Source organism: Bombina bombina, chromosome 2 (genome assembly GCF_027579735.1).
Source record: "Bombina bombina isolate aBomBom1 chromosome 2, aBomBom1.pri, whole genome shotgun sequence".
Classification (NCBI taxonomy): Eukaryota; Metazoa; Chordata; class Amphibia; order Anura; family Bombinatoridae; genus Bombina; species Bombina bombina.
The window spans coordinates 858,435,566-858,459,445 of NC_069500.1; the positions used below are offsets into that span (position 1 = coordinate 858,435,566).

A 23,880-nucleotide genomic window follows, 5' to 3' on the forward strand; every position below is an offset into this window, starting at 1 on the left:
TGACTGTAGTGTATAAAGAAAAAGAAAATTTTTTCAAACCTGATTAAAAAACCAGGGCGGGCCGTGAACCAGACACACCGTTGGAGAAAGTAATTTATCAGGTAAGCATAAATTCTGTTTTCTCCAACATAGGTGTGTCCGGTCCACGGCGTCATCCATTACTTGTGGGAACCAATACCAAAGCTTTAGGACACGGATGAAGGGAGGGAGCAAATCAGGTTACCTAAACAGAAGGCACCATGGCTTGCAAAACCTTTCTCCCAAAAATAGCCTCCGAAGAAGCAAAAATATCAAATTTGTAAAATGTGGCAAAAGTGTGCAGAGAAGACCAAGTCGCTGCCTTACATATCTGATTAACAGAAGCCTCGTTCTTGAAGGCCCATGTGGAAGCCACAGCCCTAGTGGAGTGAGCTGTGATTCGTTCAGGAGGCTGCCGTCCGGCAGTCTCATAAGCCAATCAGATAATGCTTTTCAGCCAGAAAGAAAGAGAGGTAGCAATAGCCTTTTGTCCTCTCCTCTTACCAGAGTAAACGACAAACAAGGATGAGGTTTGTCTAAAATTCTTTGTTGCTTCTAAATAGAACTTTAAAGCACGGACTACATCTAAATTGTGTAACAAACGTTCCTTCTTTGAAACTGGATTCAGGCACAGAGAAGGAACAACTATTTCCTGGTTAATATTCTTGTTGGAAACAACTTTTGGAAGAAAACCAGGCTTGATACGCAAAATAACCTTATCTGAATGGAACACCAGATAGGGTGGATCACACTGCAAAGCAGATAATTCAGAAACTCTTCTAGCAGAAGAAATAGCAACCAAAAACAGAACTTTCCAAGATAGCACTTGATATCTATGGAATGTAAGGGTTCAAACGAAACCCCCTGAAGAACTGAAAGAACTAAATTTAGACTCCAAGGAGGAGTCAAGGGTCTGTAAACAGGTTTGATTCTGACCAAAGCCTGTACAAAAGCTAGTACCTCTGGCACAGCTGCCAGTCGTTTGTATAACAAGACAGATAAAGCAGAAATCTGTCCTTTTAGAGAACTCGCTGACAATCCCTTATGCAAACCTTCTTGGAGAAATGAGAGGATCTTAGGAATTTTAATCTTACTCCAGGAGAATCCCTTGGATTCACACCAACAGATATATATTTTCCATATTTTATGGTAAATCTTTCTAGACACAGGTTTTCTGGCTTGGACCAGAGTATCTATCTCTAAACTAGTGCCTGGTGATAAAAAAACGTTCCCCAAACAAAAGTGTGAAATCCACTTCAAACTTTAAATAAAAACTTAAATAAACAATCGATTTAGCCCTTAAGAGTGTCCACTAGTTAATAGCCCATAATAAGCCCTTTATTCTTTCTAAGTCTAAGAAAATGGCTTACCGATCCCCATGAGGGAAAAATGACAGCCTTCCTGCATTACACAGTCTTGTTAGAAAATGGCTAGTCATACCTTGAGCAGAAAAGTCTGCAAACTGTTCCCCCCAACTGAAGTTCTTTCATCTCAACAGTCCTGTGTGGGAACAGTAATTGATTTTAGTTACTGCTGCTAAAATCATACTCCTCTTTTAAACAGAACTCTTCATCTTTTTCTGTTTCAGAGTACATACCAGCACTATTTTAAAATAACAAACTCTTGATAGTAGAATAAAAAACTACAACTAACACCACAAACTCCTCACCATCCCCGTGGAGATGCTACTTGTTCAGAGCGGCAAGGAGAATGACTGGGGGGCGGAGCCAGAGGGGGAGCTGTGTGGACAGCTCTTGCTGTGTGCTCTCCTTGCCTTTCCCTGTAGGGGAGGAGAATATCCCACAAGTAATGGATGACGCCGTGGACCGGACACACCAATGTTAGAGAAATAATATTACTTGAAACTCACTTCACTACAACCAGAATCTAATACAGGCATTATAGTGCTGTAAATAAGAGTCAGTAGACTCAAAGAACAGAAAACGCAGAGCAGCCTCACTCACTTTAAAATGGACACTGAATCCATTTTTTCAGATAGAGAATGCAATTTTAAGCAAGTTTCTAATTTACTCCTATTATCAATTTTTATTTGTTCTCTTGCTATCTTTATTTGAAAAAGAAGGCATCTAAGCTAAGGAACCAGACAATTTTTAGTTCAGACCCTAGACAGCACTTGTTTATTGGTGGGTGAATTTATCCACCAATCAACAACAACAAAAACCCAGGTTGTTCACCAAAAATGGGCAGGCATCTAAACTTACATTCTTGCTTTTCAAATAAAAATACAAAGAGAATGAAGAAAATTTGATAATAGGAGTAAATTAGAAAGTTGCATGCTCTATCTGAATCACGAAAGAAAACATTTGGGTTCAGTGTCCCTTTAACTTCTGCTATTTGAGACACAACCAAATAGATATCATAGATGTAATTTATCACATGTCTGACAAAAATATGAAACATGATACAGTCCAAAGTTATAACTGTTCTGGGAGGATATAGCTATACAAGGGGGGAAAAACTAAAATATGACGTTGTCTATATTTACAAGCTTAATCTAAAGTAACATGCAAGAATACTTTGGCTTCATATTAAAAAAAAACAATGAATTTCATAACATTACCAGGCCATGGAGAAATGGTTGCCCCTCTTATGATTTCTGAAGCTTTTGCCTTGCAATAATCAGATTGGAGCAAAGCATTAAACAGAGTTGATTTTCCAGCATTTGTTGCTCCCACTAGATATACATCACCCTTGTACTTCCATGATCTCTGGAGTTTGGTTATCAACTCTTCCACTCCATAACCTGTTTTAGCACTTATTAAGTGCACATCATTCATATTTCCAGCTCTGTTAAGACCTCTCTTTGTACAATAATCTTGTAGTTGACCTTTCAGGCGTTTTAGGTAACCTGGGGAATCACCGGGAAGGAGGTCAATTTTGTTTCCCAGCACAAAAATGTTTTTGGTTTCGCCAACAAGATCAAGCAGATCCGGAATGATGGTATTGGGGATGTCAAGCATGTCTACCATTAATAATACCAAAGCTTTCTTTTCCCGAATATTGCTCACAATATTTCGATACTCCTCCTGAGAAACGGTAACATTGAGAGCCTTCTGATGATGGACAAGAAGGAAGCAACGTTGGCACGTGACATTTTTCATGTTCGTATTCTGCTCCAAAATACTTGAGTACTTCTCACTAGGGATATATCCAGGAATAGTTGGTTCTAGGCAGTGCATTATGGCACCACATCCTGAACACTGATGCCCACTTATGGGTAAACTGCTGTCAGGACTCCCATATATTTTATGTTCCATTTTTATTTTAGTTGATTTCCGTTTCATATTTGTATTGTGCAAAATAGGAGTGAAACCAAGATCATTAATCTCAATGTTGTCACTCAAGCCTTTTTTAGATTTTATTTCTTTTGTTTCAAGTTTTTTAAAGAGTGGCTGAAGTGATTTCACCTGTAAAGTAAAATGAAAAAAAAAAAAAGTTATCTTAAACTGAAACGTTTAGCATTTTTAATTATGAATGAACAGAAGTTGATATTTGCATTAGTTGTCAGTATAACAAAATAATAGAAATTATAGCCAGAATTAACCCCCTTCACGACCAGCAAAGTACCCTATATGTTGCTAGTCTTTTAAAAGGGATTGTGTTTTTGATAGCGGTGAGACCCCAGAGGCAGAACTTTTTTCACTTTCTGCAATAATATTTTTTTAATGAAAATTTTTATGCAGGTTATTTTTAAATAAAGTTCCATTTTAAATTAGGCGGTTACACTAAAGCACCAAGGCCTCGATCCGATATGCAGCGTCGCCCGCAAAAGCCGGCGACGCCGAATTTTGCGTGGGTTTGGTATCCTATATACGGCGTAACCTAGAAGTTACGCTCGTATATTTCTGCCTTCGGCCGTAGTTTTTTGGCCCATAGGCAGGTATACCAAACCCGCGCAGTTTGGTATCCAATATACAGCGTAAGGACTTACGTGGCGAAAATTGAGAAATCTTACTCCATTTTCACCTCGCCACAAATTGCAGCCGTAGTAAGCCTTACGCCGTCTATTGGAGCCCTGTAACTCCCTAAACTAGCTGCAAAATAAAACCTAACACCTAACGCATGCGCAATGTCTATCTACCTGTCAACCGCGATCTGCTAAATAAAACCTAATACCTAATGCATGCGCAATGTCTACCTGTCAACCGCGATCCCCCGCCGCAATCCCTAATAAAGTATTTAACCCCTAAACCGCCGCTCCCGGACACCGCCGCCACCTACATTAAAAGTATAACCGCCTAATGTGATTCCCCTACACCGTCGCCAGCTACATTACATGCCCCCTAATGTGAGCTCCTACCCCGCCGCCAGCTATATTAAAATGATTAACCCCCAATCTAATCCCCCTACCCCGCCGCCAGCTATATTAAAATTATTAACCCCTAATTTAATCCCCCTACCCTGCCGCCAGCTATATTAAATTAATTAACCCCTTATCTAATCCCCCTACACCGCCGCAAGCTATATTAAATACATTAACCCCTAATCTAATCCCCCTAAAGTAATTACCTCTATTACCAGCCCTTAAAAGGGCCTTTTGCGTGACATTGCCCCAAAGTAACAGCTCTATTGCCAGCCCTTAAAAGGGCTTTTTGCTGGGCATTTCCCCAAAGAAATCAGCTCTTTTACCAGCCCTTAAAAGGGCTTTTTGCGGGGCATTGTCACAAAGAAATCAGCTCTTTTGCATCTAATCTAAATCCCCCTACACCTATAATAAATGTATTAACCCCTAATCTAATCACCCTACACCGCCGCCACCTATAATAAATGTATTAACCCCTAATCTAATCCCCCTACACCTATATTAAATAGATTAACCCCTAATCTAATCCTCCTACACCGCCGCCACCTATAATAAAATGTATTAACCCCTAACCTAATCACCCTACACCGCCGCCACCTATAATAAATGTACTAACCCCTAATCTAATCCCCCTACACCGCCGCCACCTATATTAAATAGATTAACCCCTAATCTAATCCTCCTACACCGCAGCCACCTATATTAAATAGATTAACCCCTAATCCAAACCCCCTACACCGCCGCGACCTATAATAAATGTATTAACCCCTAATCTAATCCCCCTACACCGCCGCCACCTATATTAAATAGATTAACCCCTAATCTAATCCCCCTACACCGCCGCCAGCTATATTAACCCTAATTATATTGGGGTTAATATAGTTAATATCGTTATTATATATATATATATATATATATATATATATATATATATATATATATATATATATATATATATATATATATATATATATATATATATATATATAAAGTATAATAACCCTATCTAACTCTAACATCCCTAACTAAATTCTTATTAAAATAGATCTAATTAATATTATTAATTAAAATATTCCTATTTAAATCTAAATACTTACCTATAAAATAAACCCTAAGATAGCTACAATATAATTAATAATTACATTGTAGCTATTTTAGGGTTTATATTTATTTTACAGGTAACTTGGTATTTATTTTAACTAGGTACAATAGCTATTAAATAGTTAATAACTATTTAATAGCTACCTAGTTAAAATAATTACCAATTTACCTGGTTCAGCCAATCGGATTGAACTTGAATCTGATTGGCTGATTCAATCAGCCAATCAGATTTTTCTACCTTAATTCCGATTGGCTGATAGGATCCTATTAGCCAATCGGAATTCGACGGACGCCATCTTGGACGACATCATTTAAAGGAACCTCATTTGTCGGGAAGTCATGCCGGATGGATGTTCCGCGTCGGAGGAGCGAAGAAAGAAGATTGAATAGATGTTCCGCGTCGGAGGAGCGAAGAAAGAAGATTGAAGATGCCGCTTGGAAGAAAACTTCGCCCCGATGGAGGACCTCTTCTTTGCCGCTTGATTGAAGACATCGCCCGGATCGGAGTTCTGCCCGGCTGGGTGAAGACAAGGTAGGGAGATCTTCAGGGGGGTAGTGTTAGGTTTTTTTAAGGGGGGTTTGGGTGGGTTTAGAATAGGGGTATGTGGGTGGTGGTTTGTAATGTTGGGGGGTGGTATTGTGTATCAGATTCAAGTTCAATCCGATTGGCTGAACCAGGTAAATTGCTAATTATTTTAACTAGGTAGCTATTAAATAGTTATTAACTATTTAATAGCTATTGTACCTAGTTAAAATAAATACCAAGTTACCTTAAAATAAATATAAACCCTAAAATAGCTACAATGTAATTATTAATTACATTGTAGCTATCTTAGGGTTTATTGTATAGGTAAGTATTTAGATTTAAATAGGAATATTTTAATTAATAATATTAGATTTATTTTAATAAGAATTTAGTTAGGGATGTTAGAAATAGATAGGGTTATTATACTTAATATATATATAATATAATAACGATATTAACTATATTAACCCTAATATAATTAGGGTTAATATAGTTAATATAGCTGGCGGCGTTGTAGGGGGATTAGATTAGGGGTTAATCTATTTAATATAGGTGGCGGCGGTGTAGAGGGATTAGATTAGGGGTTAATACATTTATTATAGGTGGCGGCGGTGTAGGGGGATTAGATTAGGGGTTAATACATTTATTATAGGTGGCGGCAGTGTAGGGGGATTTAGATTAGATGCAAAAGAGCTGATTTCTTTGTGACAATGCCCTGCAAAAAGCCCTTTTAAGGGCTGGTAAAAGAGCTGATTTATTTGGGGAAATGCCCCGCAAAAAGCCCTTTTAAGGGCTGGCAATAGAGGTAATTACTTTAGGGGGATTAGATTAGGGGTTAATGTATTTAATATAGCTGGCGGCGGTGTAGGGGGATTAGATTAGGGGTTAATGTATTTAATATAGCTGGCGACGGGGTAGGGGGATTAGATTAGGGGTTAATAATTTTAATATAGCTGGCGGCGGTGTAAGGGGCTCACATTAGGGGGTAGTTAATGTAGCTGGCGGCGGTGTAAGGGGCTCACATTAGGGGGTAGTTAATGTAGCTGGCGGCGGGGTAGGAGCTCACATTAGGGGGTAGTTAATGTAGCTGGCGGCGGGGTAGGAGCTCACATTAGGGGGTAGTTAATGTAGGTGGCGGCGGGGTCCGGGAGCGGCAGTTTAGGGGTTAATAACTTTATTAGGTGCGGCGGGGTCCGGGAGCGGCGGTTTAGGGGTTAATACATTTTTTATTGTTAGGATAGTGAGGGGGGATAGCGGATAGAGGGTTAGACGTGTCGGCTATGTTTGGGAGGCGTGTTAGACAGTACGGATGATTTCATAACTTAGTCAGGTTCTGTAGGCGCCGGCAGTTTCTAAAATGCCCTAAGTCACTGGCGACTCCAGAAATTTGTACTTACGCAGATTTCTGGACATCGCTGGTTTATCCGACTTACGGCACTTTAGCATCTGAAGGCGCCGTATATGGGATAGCTCGAGTTGCGAGCTGAAACTGCGGGCGGCGGGGTTCCCTCGCTTGCGCCGCAAACTACGATTTATATCGGATAGCGCCCCAATTTAGTTGCAATGTGTTGATTAACAAAATAATAAAGCAATTTTAAATTAGCTGTAGACAAAAAAAAATAGAATTGTAAAATGTTGAATAAATTGGTTTCCTTTTCACTTGGTCTAGCATAAAAGCGTAGTAATGAAAAAACAAAATTTATGCTTACCTGATAAATTTCTCTCTTGTGGTGTATCCAGTCCACGGGTTCATCCATTACTTGTGGGATATTCTCCTTCCCAACAGGAAGTTGCAAGAGGACACCCACACCAGAGCTGTCTATATAGCTCCTCCCATAACTGCCACTCCCAGTCATTCGACCGAAGACAAGCAAGAAAAAAGGAGAAACTATAGGGTGCAGTGGTGACTGTAGTTAAAAAATAAAAAACACCTGCCTTAAAATGACAGGGCAGGCCGTGGACTGGATACACCACAAGAGAAAGAAATTCATCAAGTAAGCATAAATTTTGTTTTCACTTGTAAGGTGTATCCAGTCCACGGGTTCATCCATTACTTGTGGGATACCAATACCAAAGCTAAAGTAAACGGATGAAGGGAGGGACAAGGCAGGAACTTAAACGGAAGGCACCACTGCCTATAAGACCTTTCTCCAAAAAATAGCCTCAGAGGAAGCAAAAGTATCAAATTTATAGAATTTAGAAAAGGTATGAAGCGAAGACCAAGTCGCCGCCTTACAAATCTGTTCAACAGAGGCCTCATTTTTAAAAGCCCATGTGGAAGCTACCGCTCTAGTGGAATGAGCTGTAATTCTTTCAGGAGGCTGCTGGCCAGCAGTCTCATAAGCTAAATGGATTATGCTTCTAGCCAAAAAGAAAGAAGTTGCTGAAGCCTTTTGGCCTTTTCTCTTTCCAGAGTAGACAACAAACAATGCAGATGTTTGACAAAACTCCTTAGTAGCTTGTAAATAAAAAACTTTAAAGCACGAACCACGTCAAGATTGTGTAACAGACGTTCCTTCTTTGAGGAAGGATTAGGACACAGTGACGGAACAATCTCCTGATTGATATTCTTATTAGAAACCACCTTAGGAAGAAAACCAGGTTTGGTAGCAAAACTATCTTATCTGCATGGAAGACCAGATAAGGGGAATCACACTGTAAGTCTGATAATTCTGAAACTCTTCGAGCCGAAGAGATAGCTACTAAGAACAAAACTTTCCAAAATAAAAGCTTGATCTATGGAATGCAAAGGTTCAAACGGAACCCCTTGAAAAACTTTAAGAACTAAATTTAAACTCCATGGCGGAGCAACAGGTTTAAACACAGGCTTGATTCTAACTAAAGCCTGACAAAACGCCTGAATCATCTGCCAGACGCTTGTGCAAAAGGACAGAGCAGAAATCTGTCCCTTTAAGGAACTAGCCGATAATCCTTTTTCCAATTCTTCTTGGAGAAAAGACAATATCCTAGGAATCCTGACCTTACTCCATGAGTAACCCTTGGATTCACACCAATGAAGATATTTACACCATATCTTATGATAGATTTTCCTGGTGACAGGCTTACGAGCCTGAATCAAGGTATCAATGCGGAGAAGCCACGTTTTGATAAAATCAAGCGTTCAATCTCCAAGCAGTCAGACGCAGAGAAATTAGATTTGGATGTATGAAAGGACCTTAGCGGCAGAGTCCATGGTGGAAAGGATGACATGTCCACCAGATCTGCATACCAAGTCTTGCGTGGCCACGCAGGTGCTATCAAAATCACTGAAGCTCTCTCCTGCTTGATCTTGGCAATCAGACGTGGGAGGAGAGGAAAGGGTGGAAACACATAAGCCAGGCTGAAGGACCAAGGCACTGCTAGAGCATCTATCCGCGCTGCCTGGGAATCCCTTGACCTGGACACGTAACAGGGAAGCTTGGCGTTCTGACGAGACGCCATCAGATCCACTTCTGGTTTGCCCCATAGTTGAACCAGCTGGGCAAATACCTCCGGATGGAGCTCCCACTCCCCCGGATGAAAAGTCTGCCGACTTAGAAAATCCGCCTCCCAGTTCTCTACTCCTGGGATATGGATAGCTGAGAGATGGCAAGAGTGAACATAGAATTATCTTTGAAACCTCCAACATTGCCAGGGGGCTTCTTGTCCCCCCTGAGGGTTGATATATAGGCTACAGTCGTGATATTATCCGACTGAAATCTGATGAACCTGACCGCAGCTAATTGAGGCCAAGCCTGAAGAGCACTGAATATCGCTCTCAGTTCCAGAATGTTTATCGGAAGGAGGGCTTCCTCCTGAGTCCACGAACCCTGAGCCTTCAGGGAGTTCCAGACTGCGCCCCAGCCCAGAAGGCTGGCATCTGTCGTGACTATAGTCCACTCTGGCCTGCGGAAACTCATTCCCCTGGACAGATGGACCAGAGAGAACCCCCAGAGAAGAGAATCCCTGGTCTCTTGATCCAGATTTAGCAGAGGGGACAAATCTGTGTAATCCCCATTCCACTGATTGAGCTTGCAAAGTTGAAGAGGTCTGAGATGTAGGCGGGCAAACGGAACTATGTCCATTGCCGCAACCATTAGGCCGATTACTTCCATACACTGAGCCACTGACGGCCGAGAAGTGGAATGAAGAGCACGGCAGGAAGTTAGAAGCTTTGATAACCTGACCTCTGTCAGAAAAATTTTAATTTCTACTGAATCTATCAGTGTTCCTAGGAAGAAAACTCTTGTGAGAGGGGAGAGAGAACTCTTTTCTTCGTTCACCTTCCACCCGTGAGATCTCAGAAAGGCCAGAACAATGTCCGTATGGGACTTGGCGATTTTAAAAGTCGACGCCTGTATCGGAATGTCGTCTAGGTAAGGAGCCACCGCTATGCCCCGTGGCCTTAGAACCGCCAGTAGGGACCCTAGAACCTTCGTAAAGATTTTTGGTGCCGTGGCTAACCCGAAGGGAAGAGCCACAAACTGGTAATGCCTGTCTAAGAAGGCGAACCTGAGGAACTGATGATGATCTCTGTGAATCGGAATGTGGAGATAAACATCCTTTAAGTCCACGGTAGTCATATATTGACCCTCCTGGATCATAGGGAGGATGGTTCGGATTGTCTCCATCTTGAAGGATGGGACCCTGAGAAATTTGTTTAGGATCTTGAGATCCAAGAATGGTCTGAAAGTTCCCTCTTTTTTGGGAACTATAAACAGATTTGAATAGAAGCCCTGCCCCTGTTCCTCCCTTGGAACTGGGTGGATCACTCCCATAACCAGCAGGTCTTGAACACAACGTAAGGATGCCTCTCTCTTTATCTGGTTTACAGATAATTGTGAGAGATGAAATCTCCCCTTTGGAGATGAAGCTTTGAAGTCCAGAAGATATCCCTGGGAAACAATCTCTAATGCCCAGGGATCCTTGACGTCTCTTGCCCAAGCCTGGGCGAAGAGAGAGTCTGCCCCCTACTAGATCCGGTCCCGGATCGGGGGCTACTCCTTCATGCTGTCTTAGAGGCAGTCACAGGTTTCTTGGCCTGCTTCCCCTTATTCCAAGCCTGGTTAGGTCTTCAGACTGGTTTGGACTGGGCGAAATTTCCCTCTTGTCTTGCATTAGAGGAAACTGAAGCTGCGCCACTCTTGAAGTTTCGAAAGGAACGAAAATTATTCTCTTTGATCCTTAACTTATTGGACCTATCCTGAGAAAGGGCGTAACCTTTTCCTCCAGAAATATCAGAAATGATCTCCTTCAGACCGGGCCCGAATAGGGTCTGTCCCTTGAAGGGGATGTTAAGAAGCTTAGACTTTGAAGTAACGTCTGCTGACCAGGACTTAAGCCATAGCGCCCTATGCGCCAAAATGGCAAAACCTGAACTCTTAGCCGTTAGCTTGGCTAAATGAAAAATGGCATAAGAAATAAAGGAGTTAGCTAACTTAAGAGCTTTAATCCTGTCTAGAATATCATCTAACAGGGTCTCCACCTGTAGAGCCTCCTCAAGAGACTCAAACCAAAAAGCCGCTGCAGCAGTAACTGGGGCAATGCATGCAAGAGGCTGGAGAATAAAACCTTGATGTATAAAAATTTTCTTAAAGGAGACCCTCCAATTTTTTATCCATAGGATCTAGGAAAGCACAACTGTCCTCGACGGGGATAGTTGTACGCTTAGCTAGGGTGGAGACTGCTCCCTCCACCTTAGGAACCGTCTGTCACGAGTCCCGTATGGTGGCATCTATGGGAAACATCTTTGTAAAAGTAGGAGGGGGAGAGAACAGCACCCCTGGTCTATCCCATTCCTTAGTAATAATTTCCGAAAACCTCTTAGGGACTGGAAAAACACCGGTGTAAACAGGTACTGCAAAGTGTTTGTCCATTTTACACAATTTCTCTGGAACCACAATGGGGTCACAGTCATCCAGAGTCGCTAAAACCTCCCTATGCAATAAGCAGAGGTGTTCAAGCTTAAATTTAAACGCTGTCATCTCAGAATCAGACTGAAGTAATGCCTTCCCTGAGTCTGAAATGTCACCCACAGATAGAAGCTCACCTGCCTCGGCTTCTGAGCATTGTGAGGGTATACCGGACACAGGTAATAAAGCGTCAGAGAGCTCTGTATTTGTTCTAGCCCCAGAGCTGTCTCGCTTTCCTTGTAGCCCTGGCAGTTTGGAGAATACCTCTGTGAGGATAGCATTCATAAATGCCGCCATGTCCTGTAAGGTAAAAGAATTAGACGCGCTAGATGTACTTGGCGTCACTTGAGCGGGAGTTATAGGTTCTGACACATGGGGAGAGTTAGATGGCATAATCTCCCTCTTTTTAGTCAGAGAATCCCCTGGAGATAAATCTTTAAGCGCCATAATATGGTCTTTATAGTTTATAGAAATTTCAGTACATTCTAAGAGGGGGTTCCACAATGGCTTCCAAACATATTGAACAAGGAGTTTCCTCTATGTCAGACATGATTAACAGACTAGTAATGAGACAAGCAAGCTTGGAAAACACTTTAATAAAGGTGAAACAGCAATTAAACAAAAACGTGCCTTTAAGAGAAAAAAAACTAGCACTTAAAAACTGCAAAACAGTAAAAAATACAGTAACATTTTTACAGTGTGAATAAGGGACTAAAGCAGCATTGCACCCACTTGCAAATGGATGATTAACCCCTTAGGCCCCATGCCAGATTGAAAAACGTTAAAAATCAATTGAGCACCATGCCACAGCTCTGCTGAGGCTCCTACCTGCCCATAAAACATAATTTATGTAAGAACTTACCTGATAAATTCATTTCTTTCATATTAGCAAGAGTCCATGAGCTAGTGACGTATGGGATATACATTCCTACCAGGAGGGGCAAAGTTTCCCAAACCTTAAAATGCCTATAAATACACCCCTCACCACACCCACAATTCAGTTTAATCAATAGCCAAGAAGTGGGGTGATAAGAAAGGAGCAAAAGCATCAAAAATAAGGAATTGGAATAATTGTGCTTTATACAAAAAAATCATAACCACCACAAAAAGGGTGGGCCACATGGACTCTTGCTAATATGAAAGAAATGAATTTATCAGGCAAGTGCTTACATAAATTATGTTTTCTTTCATGTAATTAGCAAGAGTCCATGAGCTAGTGACGTATGGGATAGCAGATACCCAAGATGTGGAACTTCCACGCAAGAGTCACTAGAGAGGGAGGGATAAAATAAAGACGGCCAATTCCGCTGAAAAATTAATCCACTACCCAAATCAAAAGTTTCAATTTTTATAATGAAAAAAACTGAAATTATAAGCAGAAGAATCAAACTGAAACAGCTGCCTGAAGTACCATTCTACCAAAACTGCTTCTAAAGAAGAGAAAAACATCAAAATGGTAGAATTTAGTAAAAATATGCAAAGAAGACTAAGTCATTGCTTTGCAAATCTGATCAACAGAAGCTTCATTCTTAAAAAGCCCAGGAAGTAGACACTTACCTAGTAGAATGAGCCGTAATCCTCTGAGGCGGGAATCAACCCGACTCCAAATAAGCATGATGAATTAAAAGTTTAACCAAGATGCCAAAGAAATAACAGAAGCCTTTTGACCTTCCTAAAACCAGAAAAGATAACAAATAGACTAGAAGTCTGTCTGAAATCTGAATAGCTTCAACATAGGATTTCAAAACTCTTACCATATCCAAAGAATGTAAGAATCTTACCAAAGAAGTCTTAGGAAAAGACAATAATTCCTCCCTAAGGTTGTTCGAATTCACAACTTTAGGTAAAAATTGAAATGAGGACAGCAAAAACCACCTTATCCTGATGAAAAAAAATCAGAAAAAGGAGACTCACAAGAAAGAACAGATAATTCAAAAACTATTCTAGCTGAAGAGATGTCTAAAAAGAACAATACTTTCCATGAAAGTAAATAATGTCCAGAGAAAGCATATGCTCAAATAGAAGAGCCTGTAAAGCCTTCAGAACCAAATTAAGACTCCAAGGAGGAGAAATTGGCTTAATGACAGGTTTGATACGAACCAAAGCCTGAACAAAATAATGAATATCAGGAAGTAACACTGCCTTATCCTGATGAAAAATCAGAAAAGGAGATCCACAAGAAAGAGCAGATAACTCAGAAACTCTTCTAGCAGAAGAGAAAGCCAAAAGGAACAATACTTTCCAAGAAAGTAATTTAATGTCCAGAGAATGCATCGGTTCAAACGGAGGAGCCTGTAAAGCCCTCAGTACCAAATTGAGAATCCAAGGAGCAGAGATTGACTTAATGACAGGCTTGATACGAACCAAAGCCTGTACAAAACAATGAATATCAGGATGATTAGCAATCTTTCTGTGAAAAAGAACAGAAAGAATAGAGATTTGTCCTTTCAAAGAACTTGCAGACAAACCCTTATCCAAACCATCCTGAGGAAATTGTAAAATTCTAGGAATTCTAAAAGAATGCCAAGAGAATTTATGAGAAGAACACCAAGAAATTTAAGTCTTCCAAACTCGATAATAAATCTTTCTAGAGACAGATTTACGAGCCTGTAACATAGCATTAATCACTGAGTCAGAGAAACCTCTATGACTAAGAATCAAGCGTTCAATTTCCATACCTTCAAATTTAATGATTTGAGATCCTGATGGAAAAATGGGCCTTGAGATAGAAGGTCTGGTCTTAACGGAAGTGTCCAAGGTTGGCAACTGGCCATCCGAATGAGATCCGCATACCAAAACCTGGAGCCACCAGCAGTACAAACGAACGCTCCATTAGAATTTTAGAAATCACTTTTGGAAGAAGAACTAGAGGCGGAAAGATATAGGCAGAATGATAATTCCAAGGAAGTGTCAATGCATACGCTACTTCCGCCTGAGGATCCCCGGACCTGAATAGGCCCCTGGGAAGTTCCTTGTTTAGATGAGATGCCAACAGATCTATTTCTGGAAGCCCTCACATCTGAAAAATTGAAAAACATATCTGGGTAAAGAGACCATTATCCCGGATGTAAAGCTTGATTATCAGAGATAATCCGCTTCCCAAATGTCAATACCTGGGGAAAAAAAAACACAGAATTTAGATAGGAGCTGGATTTAGCCCAAACAAATAACCGAGATACTTCTGTCACAGCCTAAGGACTAATAGTCCCACCCTGATGATTGACATACACCACAGTTGTGACATTGTCTGAAAAAAACAATAAACGTCTCTTCTTCAAAAAGAAACCAACTGAAGAACTCTGAGAATGCACGAAGTTCCAAAATATCAAATGGTAATCTCGCCTCCTGAGATTTCCAAACCCCTTGTGCTGACAGAGATCCTCAGACAGCCTCCCAACCTAAAAGACTCGCATCTGTAGAGATCATGGTCCAGGTTGAAAGAATCGAAGAGACCTGTAGAACTAAATGATGGTGATCTTAATCACCGAATCAAAGATAGATAAACATTAGGATTCGAAGATTTAAAAAGTGAAAACCTAGAATCCCTGCACCATTATTCAGCATAAAAAACTGGAAAGGTTTTCTATAAAAATGAGCAAAGGGAATTGAATCCAATGCTGCAGCCATAAGACCTATAACTTCCATGCATATATAGCAACTGAAGGAAATAATAGAATCTGAAGGTACCGACAGAGGGAACCCAATAAAATTGTCACTTGTCTGTTAGAGACAAAGACAGTGACACAAACTATCTGGAAACCTAAAAAAAAAAAGGTGACCCTTGTGTGAGGAATCAAGAGTTTTTGATAAAAAGATCCTCTAACCATGTCTTGAAAAAACAAGGTTGAATCATATGAGATTCCGTAGTCTCATAAAATAAAAATAATCTGAATGAAAACAGAAAATGAAGATATGCATCTATTGTATCTAATGAAAACAAATAATGCTATCACTGACCCAAAAAAAGGCAGAATAGACCATATAAATACCAATCTAAAAGATGGTACATTTATATAATAAAAAGATTTTCTATCTTTGGAACAATGAATAGTTTTGAATAAAACCCCAAAACCCAGTTCCTAAAAATGGAACTGGAATAAATACCCCAGAAGATTCCAGGTCTGAGCAGCGCTTGAGCCCCAACGGGTGATCAGCCGCGCTTCAACATTACCCAAAATATATAGGACTGAAACACACTTAAGGAAAGTGTTAGCCTTACTGGAATAGCTGGAATATAATAGAGAGAAAAAAAAGACTTCACAGACGGTTTTACTCTGAATTTTATTCTGTATCCAAAATCTAAGAAATTTGGACCGAATAGAACCAAACAAATTCCAAAAATCTTAACCTGCCCCTAACCAGCCAAACTGGAATATGGCACATACATGCAAATTTAGGATTTCGTTCCTTAGTAAGAACAACCAAACTAATATAAGCTTAAAGTTTTAGTCTTAGAACTCAATCTTGAAGCCCAGAGTAACAGTTAAGAATTGAATCCAATTATGAACCAAATAATTGATTATCTTGGAAAAAAACATAATTTATGCTTACCTGATAAATTTATTTCTCTTGTAGTGTATCCAGTCCACGGATCATCCATTACTCATGGGATATTCTCCTTCCCAACAGGAAGTTGCAAGAGGATCACCCACAGCAGAGCTGCTACATAGCTCCTCCCCTAACTGTCATATCCAGTCATTGGACCGAAAACAAATTGAGAAAGGAGAAACCATAGGGTGCAGTGGTGACTGTAGTTTAATTAAAATTTAGACCTGCCTTAAAAGGACAGGGCGGGCCGTGGACTGGATACACTACAAGAGAAATAAATTTATCAGGTAAGCATACATTATGTTTTCTCTTGTTAAGTGTATCCAGTCCACGGATCATCCATTACTTATGGGATACCAATACCAAAGCTAAAGTACACGGATGATGGGAGGGACAAGGCAGGATTAAGCGGAAGGAACTACTGCCTGAAGAACCTTTCTCCCAAAAACAGCCTCCGAAGAAGCAAAAAGTATCAAATTTGTAAAATTTGGAAAAAGTGTGAAGCGAAGACCAAGTCGCGGCCTTGCAAATCTGTTCAACAGAGGCCTCATTTTTAAAGGCCCAGGTGAAAGCCACAGCTCTAGTAGAATGAGCTGTAATCCTTTCAGGGGGCTGCTGTCCAGCAGTCTCATAGGCTAGGCGTATTATGCTCCGAAGCCAAAAGGAAAGAGAGGTTGCCAAAGCTTTTTGACCTCTCCTCTGTCCAGAGTAAACGACAAACAGGGTAGATGTTTGACGAAAATCTTTAGTAGCTTGTAAGTAAAACTTCAAGGCACGGACTACGTCCAGATTATGTAAAAGACGTTCCTTCTTTGAAGAAGGATTAGGACACAATGATGGAACAACAATCTCTTGATTGATATTCTTGTTAGAAACCACCTTAGGTAAAAACCCAGGTTTGGTACGCAGGACTACCTTATCTGCATGAAAAATCAGATAAGGAGAATCACATTGTAAGTTAGATAAGTCAGAGACTCTCCGAGCCGAGGAAATAGCCATCAAAAACAGAACTTTCCAAGATAAAAGTTTAATATCAATGGAATGAAGGGGTTCAAACGGAACTCCTTGAAGAACTTTAAGAACCAAGTTTAAGCTCCACGGGGGAGCAACAGGTTTAAACACAGGCTTAATTCTAACCAAAGCCTGGCAAAATGCCTGGACGTCTGGAACCTCTGCCAGACGCTTGTGCAAAAGAATAGACAGAGCAGAAATCTGTCCCTTTAAGGAACTAGCTGATAATCCTTTCTCCAAGCCCTCTTGGAGAAAAGACAATATTCTAGGAATCCTAACCTTACTAAATGAGTAATTCTTGGATTCACACCAATAAAGATATTTACTCCATATATTGTGGTAGATTTTCCTGGTAACAGGCTTTCGTGCCTGTATTAAAGTATCAATGACTGACTCGGAGAAGCCACGCTTTGATAGAATCAAGCGTTTAATCTCCATGCAGTCAGTCTCAGAGAAATTAGATTTGGATGATTGAAAGGACCTTGTATCAGAGGGTCCCGTCTTAGAGGCAGAGTCCATGGTGGAAAGGATGACATGTCCACTAGGTCTGCATACCAAGTCCTGCGTGGCCACGCAGGTGCTATCAGAATCACCGATGCTCTCTCCTGTTTGATTTTGGCAATCAGTCGAGGGAGCAGAGGAAACGGTGGAAACACATAAGCCAGGTTGAAGAACCAAGGCGCTGCTAGAGCATCTATCAGCGTCGCTTCTGGGTCCCTGGACCTGGATCCGTAACAAGGAAGCTTGGCGTTCTGGAGAGACGCCATGAGATCCAACTCTGGTTTGCCCCAACGATGAATCAACTGAGCAAACACCTCCGGATGGAGTTCCCACTCCCCCGGATGGAAAGTCTGACGACTTAGAAAATCTGCCTCCCAGTTCTCCACGCCTGGGATATGGATTGCTGACAGGTGGCAAGAGTGGTACTCTGCCCAGCTAATTATTTTTGAGACTTCTAACATCGCTAGGGAACTCCTGGTTCCCCCTTGATGGTTGATGTAAGCCACAGTCGTGATGTTGTCCGACTGAAATCTGATGAACCTCAGTGTTGCTAACTGAGGCCAAGCCAGAAGAGCATTGAATATCGCTCTTAACTCCAGAATATTTATTGGAAGGAGTTTCTCCTCCTGAGTCCACGATCCCTGTGCCTTCAGGGAATTCCAGACTGCACCACAACCTAGAAGGCTGGCATCTGTTGTTACAATTGTCCAATCTGGCCTGCGAAAGGTCATACCCTTGGACAGGTGTACCCGAGATAACCACCAGAGAAGAGAATCTCTGGTCTCTTGATCCAGATTTAGCAGAGGGGACAAATCTGTGTAATCCCCATTCCACTGACTCAGCATGCATAATTGCAGCGGTCTGAGATGAAGGCGCGCAAATGGCACTATGTCCAATGCCGCTACCATTAAGCCGATTACCTCCATACACTGAGCTACCGAAGGGCGCGGAATGCAGTGAAGAACACGGCAAGCATTTAGAAATTTTGATAACCTGGACTCCGTCAGGTAAATTTTCATTTCTACAGAATCTATAAGAGTCCCTAAGAAGGAGACTCTTGTGAGTGGGGATAGAGAACTCTTTTCCTTGTTCACTTTCCACCCGTGCGACCTCAGAAATGCCAGAACTATCTCTGTATGAGACTTGGCAACTTGAAAGCTTGACGCCTGTATCAGGATGTCATCTAGATACGGAGCCACCGCTATGCCTCGCGGTCTTAGAACCGCCAGAAGTGAGCCCAGAACCTTTGTAAAGATTCTCGGGGCTGTAGCCAACCCGAAGGGAAGAGCTACAAATTGGTAATGCCTGTCTAGAAAGGCAAAACTTAGAAACCGATGATGATCTTTGTGAATCGGTATGTGATGGTAGGCATCCTTTAAGTCCACTGTGGTCATGTACTGACCTTCTTGTTTCATGGGTAAGATGGTCCGAATAGTTTCCATTTTGAAAGATGGAACCCTGAGGAATTTGTTTAAGATCTTTAGATCCAAAATTGGTCTGAAGGTTCCCTCTTTTTTGGGAACCACAAACAGATTCGAATAAAAACCCTGTCCTTGTTCCGTCCGCGGAACTGGATGGATCACTCCCATAACTAGGAGGTCTTGCACACAGCGTAGGAATGCCTCTTTCTTTATCTGATTTGCAGATAGCCTTGAAAGATGAAATCTCCCTTGTGGAGGGGAAGCTTTGAAGTCCAGAAGATATCCCTGAGATATGATCTCCAACGCCCAGGGATCCTGAACATCTCTTGCCCACGCCTGGGCGAAGAGAGAAAGTCTGTCCCCTACTAGATCCGTCACCGGATAGGGGGCCGTTCCTTCATGCCGTCTTAGAGGCAGCAGCAGGCTTTCTGGCCTGCTTGCCTTTATTCCAGGACTGGTTAGGTTTCCAGGCCTGCTTAGATTGAGCAAAAGTTCCCTCTTGTTTTGTAGCAGAGGAAGTTGATGCTGCACTTGCCTTGAAGTTTCGAAAGGCACGAAAATTAGACTGTTTGGACCTTGATTTGGACCTGTCCTGAGGAAGGGCATGACCTTTACCTCCAGTAATGTCAGCAATAATTTCCTTCAAACCAGGCCCGAATAGGATCTGTCCCTTGAAGGGAATGTTAAGTAATTTAGACTTTGAAGTCACGTCAGCTGTAACCCTCTAATTTTTTATCCATAGGATCTGAAAAAGCACAACTGTCCTCATCAGGGATAGTAGTACGCTTTGCTAAAGTAGAAACTGCTCCCTCCACCTTAGGGACCGTCTGCCATAAGTCCCGTGTGGTGGCGTCTATGGGAAACATTTTTCTAAAAATAGGAGGGGGGGGAAACGGCACACCGGGTCTATCCCACTCTTTATTAATAATTTCTGTAAACCTTTTAGGTATTGGAAAAACCTCAGTACACACCAGCACTGCAAAGTATTTATCCAGTCTACACAATTTCTCTGGCACTGCAATTGTGTCACAGTCATTCAGAGCAGCTAAAACCTCCCTAAGCAGTACACGGAGGTTCTCAAGCTTAAATTTAAAAGTAGAAATATCAGAATCAGGTTTCCCTGAGTCAGAGATATCACCCACAGACTGAAGCTCTCCTTCCTCAGCTTCTGCATATTGTGAGGCAGTATCAGACATGGACCTTAAAGCGTCTGTATGCTCTGTATCACGCCTAACACCAGAGCTATCACGCTTTCCTCTAAATTCAGGCAGCCTGGCTAATACTGCTAACAGTGTATTATCCATGACTGCCGCCATGTCTTGTAAAGTAATCGCTATGGGCGCCCTTGATGTACTTGGTGCCATTTGAGCGTGAGTCCTTTGAGCGGGAGTCAAAAGGTCTGACACATGGGGAGAGTTAGTCGGCATAACTTCCCCCTTGACAGAATCCTCTGGTGATAAATTTTTTAAAGACAAAAGCTGATCTTTATTGTTTAAAGTGAAATCAATACATTTAGTACACATTCTCATATGGGGTTCTACCATGGCTTTTAAACATAATGAACAAGGAGTTTCCTCTATGTCAGACATGTTTGTACAGACTAGCAAGCTTGGAAAACACTTTAAATCAAGTTAACAAGCCTATATAAAAAACGGTACTGTGCCTTTAAGAGAAACAAATTTTGTCAAAATTTGAAAAACAGTGAAAAAAGGCAGTAAATCAAACTAAATTTTTACAGTGTATGTAATAGGTTAGCAGAGCATTGCACCCACTTGCAAATGGATTATTAACCCCTTAATGCAAAAAACGGATCAAAAAAACAAATTAAACGTTTTTTTAAACCGTCACAACAACTGCCACAGCTCTACTGTGGCCCTACCTTCCTCAATAAACGACTTTTGAAGCCTTTAGAGCCCTTCAGAGATGTCCTATAGCATGCAGGGGACTGCTGAGGGAAGCTGAATGTCTCTGTCTGTAATTTTAACTGCGCCAAAAAAAGCGCTAAAATAGGCCCCTCCCACTCATACTACAACAGTGGAAAGCCTCAGGAAACTGTTTCTAGGCAAAAATCAAGCCAGCCATGTGGAAAAAACAAGGCCCCAATAAAGTTTTATCACCAAAGCATATATAAAAACGATTAAACATGCCAGCAAACGTTTTATATTGCCATTTTATAAGAGTATATATCTCTGATAGTAAGCCTGATACAAGTCGCTATTAAATCACTGTATTTAGGCTTAACTTACATTAATCCGGTATCAGCAGCATTTTCTAGTCCCTAGAAAAACTTACAACTGCACATACCTTATAGCAGGATAACCTGCACGCCATTCTCCCTCTGAAGTTACCTCACTCCTCAGACATATGTGAGAACAGCAGTGTATTTTAGTTACAAGCTGCTAAGATCATAGAAAACGCAGGCAGATTCTCCTTCTAAATACTAGTAGTAGATGGCGCTGGTCTATTGAGTGATTTTCTCTAGTAAGTGAGTGGAGTGAGTATACTGCACCCATATTAATTGGCTTCAATATATGCATCAAGCCTTTTTTCTCTTCACTTACTAGAGAAAATCACTCAATAGACCAGCGCCATCTACTACTACTATCTATCTATACACAGTCACAAGGGAGAGACTGCAAGAAGGCTGCGGTCTGACCTAAAGGAGAGAATCAGTTTTTAGTTCATTTGTACAGAATATTGTGTGTTTTTTTTCCATCTTGCACCTCTGTATATTGTTTTCCTTCTAAATACTGCCTGAGATAAAATAGTACAACTCCGGTACTATTTGAAAATAAACTTTTGATTGAAGAAAAAACTAACTATATTTTACCACTCTCCTCTTACTACCTCCAGCTTTGTTGAGACTTGCAAGAGAATGACTGGATATGGCAGTTAGGGGAGGAGCTATATAGCAGCTCTGCTGTGGGTGTCCTCTTGCAACTTCCTGTTGGGAAGGAGAATATCCCACAAGTAATGGATGATCCGTGGACTGGATACACCTTACAAGAGAAACTAACATTTTAGTCACCACATAGCTCTTTGCCCTTCCTAGCAGTTAAGCAGGCAGAGAGAATGACTGGGGGGTGGAGCTAAGGGGGGAGCTATATAGACAGCTCTGCTGTGGGTGCTCTCTCTGCCACTTCCTGTAGGGAAGGAGAATATCCCACAAGTAAGGATGAATCTGTGGACTCGATACATCTTACAAGAGAAATATGTACAAAAAAGGGAAAAAATAAACAGTGCTTTACCTGTATGCAAATACTGGCTAACTAGGGATATACATCAACAGTTTTAAATGAATTCGAAAAATAAAAGATCAGAGTATTGAAACAATATAATTACTTAAAACCTTATGACAATTTTACATTTGAAAAACCATTAGTCTAATGTGAATAAACACATAAAACCATGTACAAATATAGGACGTCGTCTCCTCCAACCTATATTTTAAAACTCTGCGTTTCTGCCACTTTCTCACTCCTATGCCTAGTTATTAAAAACCACCTTTAGACGATTATATTTCTAAGTTTACAATGCATTTAATAAATAAAGTCCATCAGTGATTGTGCGAGTAAAAAAGTTCACTTAATGTTGGAAAGTTCACTTGTATCAATCCACCTTTTAACGGTTCAAATTTGATTTGATACACTCTTGCAAAATTGAATTATACTTGCAAATAGCCTTGCATATCAACTTCCATAAAAACTTGCATAGAAACTTCCAGGGTTACATACAAACTTTCAAGCTTGCAGGGTATATGACGGGTTTGGCCCTGATATATGAGCTAGTCCGTTAAGGTTACAATCGGTCTGAATTAACCAATGTTTTTACAGAGATTCATTACAGTATTGATACAGATAATTGTATAGTGGGGATACTTTACCAGTCCCTTTGCCATTTTGATATAGAGCTGTTGTGCAATACACTTGCGGTCTAACCTTAGACCAATCGGCCTTCGATCTCACCTCTGACCTCTTGGATATGTTTGTGTCACGATTGAAATACTGTTATTGCAGATCTTTACCACATAGGTCTCTCAAGGTGGCGGGTGTTTGAAGGGCAACTGGTTCTTTTCTCTCAAGGTGGTTTTGAATAACTAGGCATAGGAGTGAGAAAGTGGCAGAAACACAGAGTTTTAAAATATAGGTCGGAGGAGACATCCTCCTATATTTGTACATTGTTTTATATTTGTTTATTCACATTAGACTAATATTTTTTCAAATGTAAAATTGTCATAAGGTTTTAAGTAATTAAATTGTATATTGTTTCAATACTCTGATCTTTTATTTTTCGAATTAATTTAAAATGGTTGATGTATATCCCTAGCTAGCAAGTATTTGCATACAGGTAAAGCGCTGTTTATTTTTTCCCTTTTTTGAAGGCACATGAAAATGGCCAGATCCATAGTAATATGTATAGAAAACCCATCACCAAGAATACTTTGCTCCATGCAAAGAGCTGTCATCCCAAACATGTTCCTATGGCGGTGGCCAAGGGACAACTCATTAGGGTCAAAAGAAATTGTACCGAAGAGACTAC

At 40.9% G+C, this 23,880-nt stretch overlaps 1 protein-coding gene across 1 annotated transcript in view; it reads right to left on the reverse strand.

Moving 5' to 3' along the window:
* The window catches only part of LOC128647338 (uncharacterized), a 78,917-nt gene that overhangs the window by 25,921 nt on the left and 29,116 nt on the right, over positions 1-23,880 (reverse strand). The window contains exon 2 of the mRNA XM_053700122.1: positions 2,600-3,446. Within this exon, the coding sequence (XP_053556097.1) occupies positions 2,600-3,446 (847 nt within the window). The remainder of the gene's footprint in view (positions 1-2,599; positions 3,447-23,880) is intronic.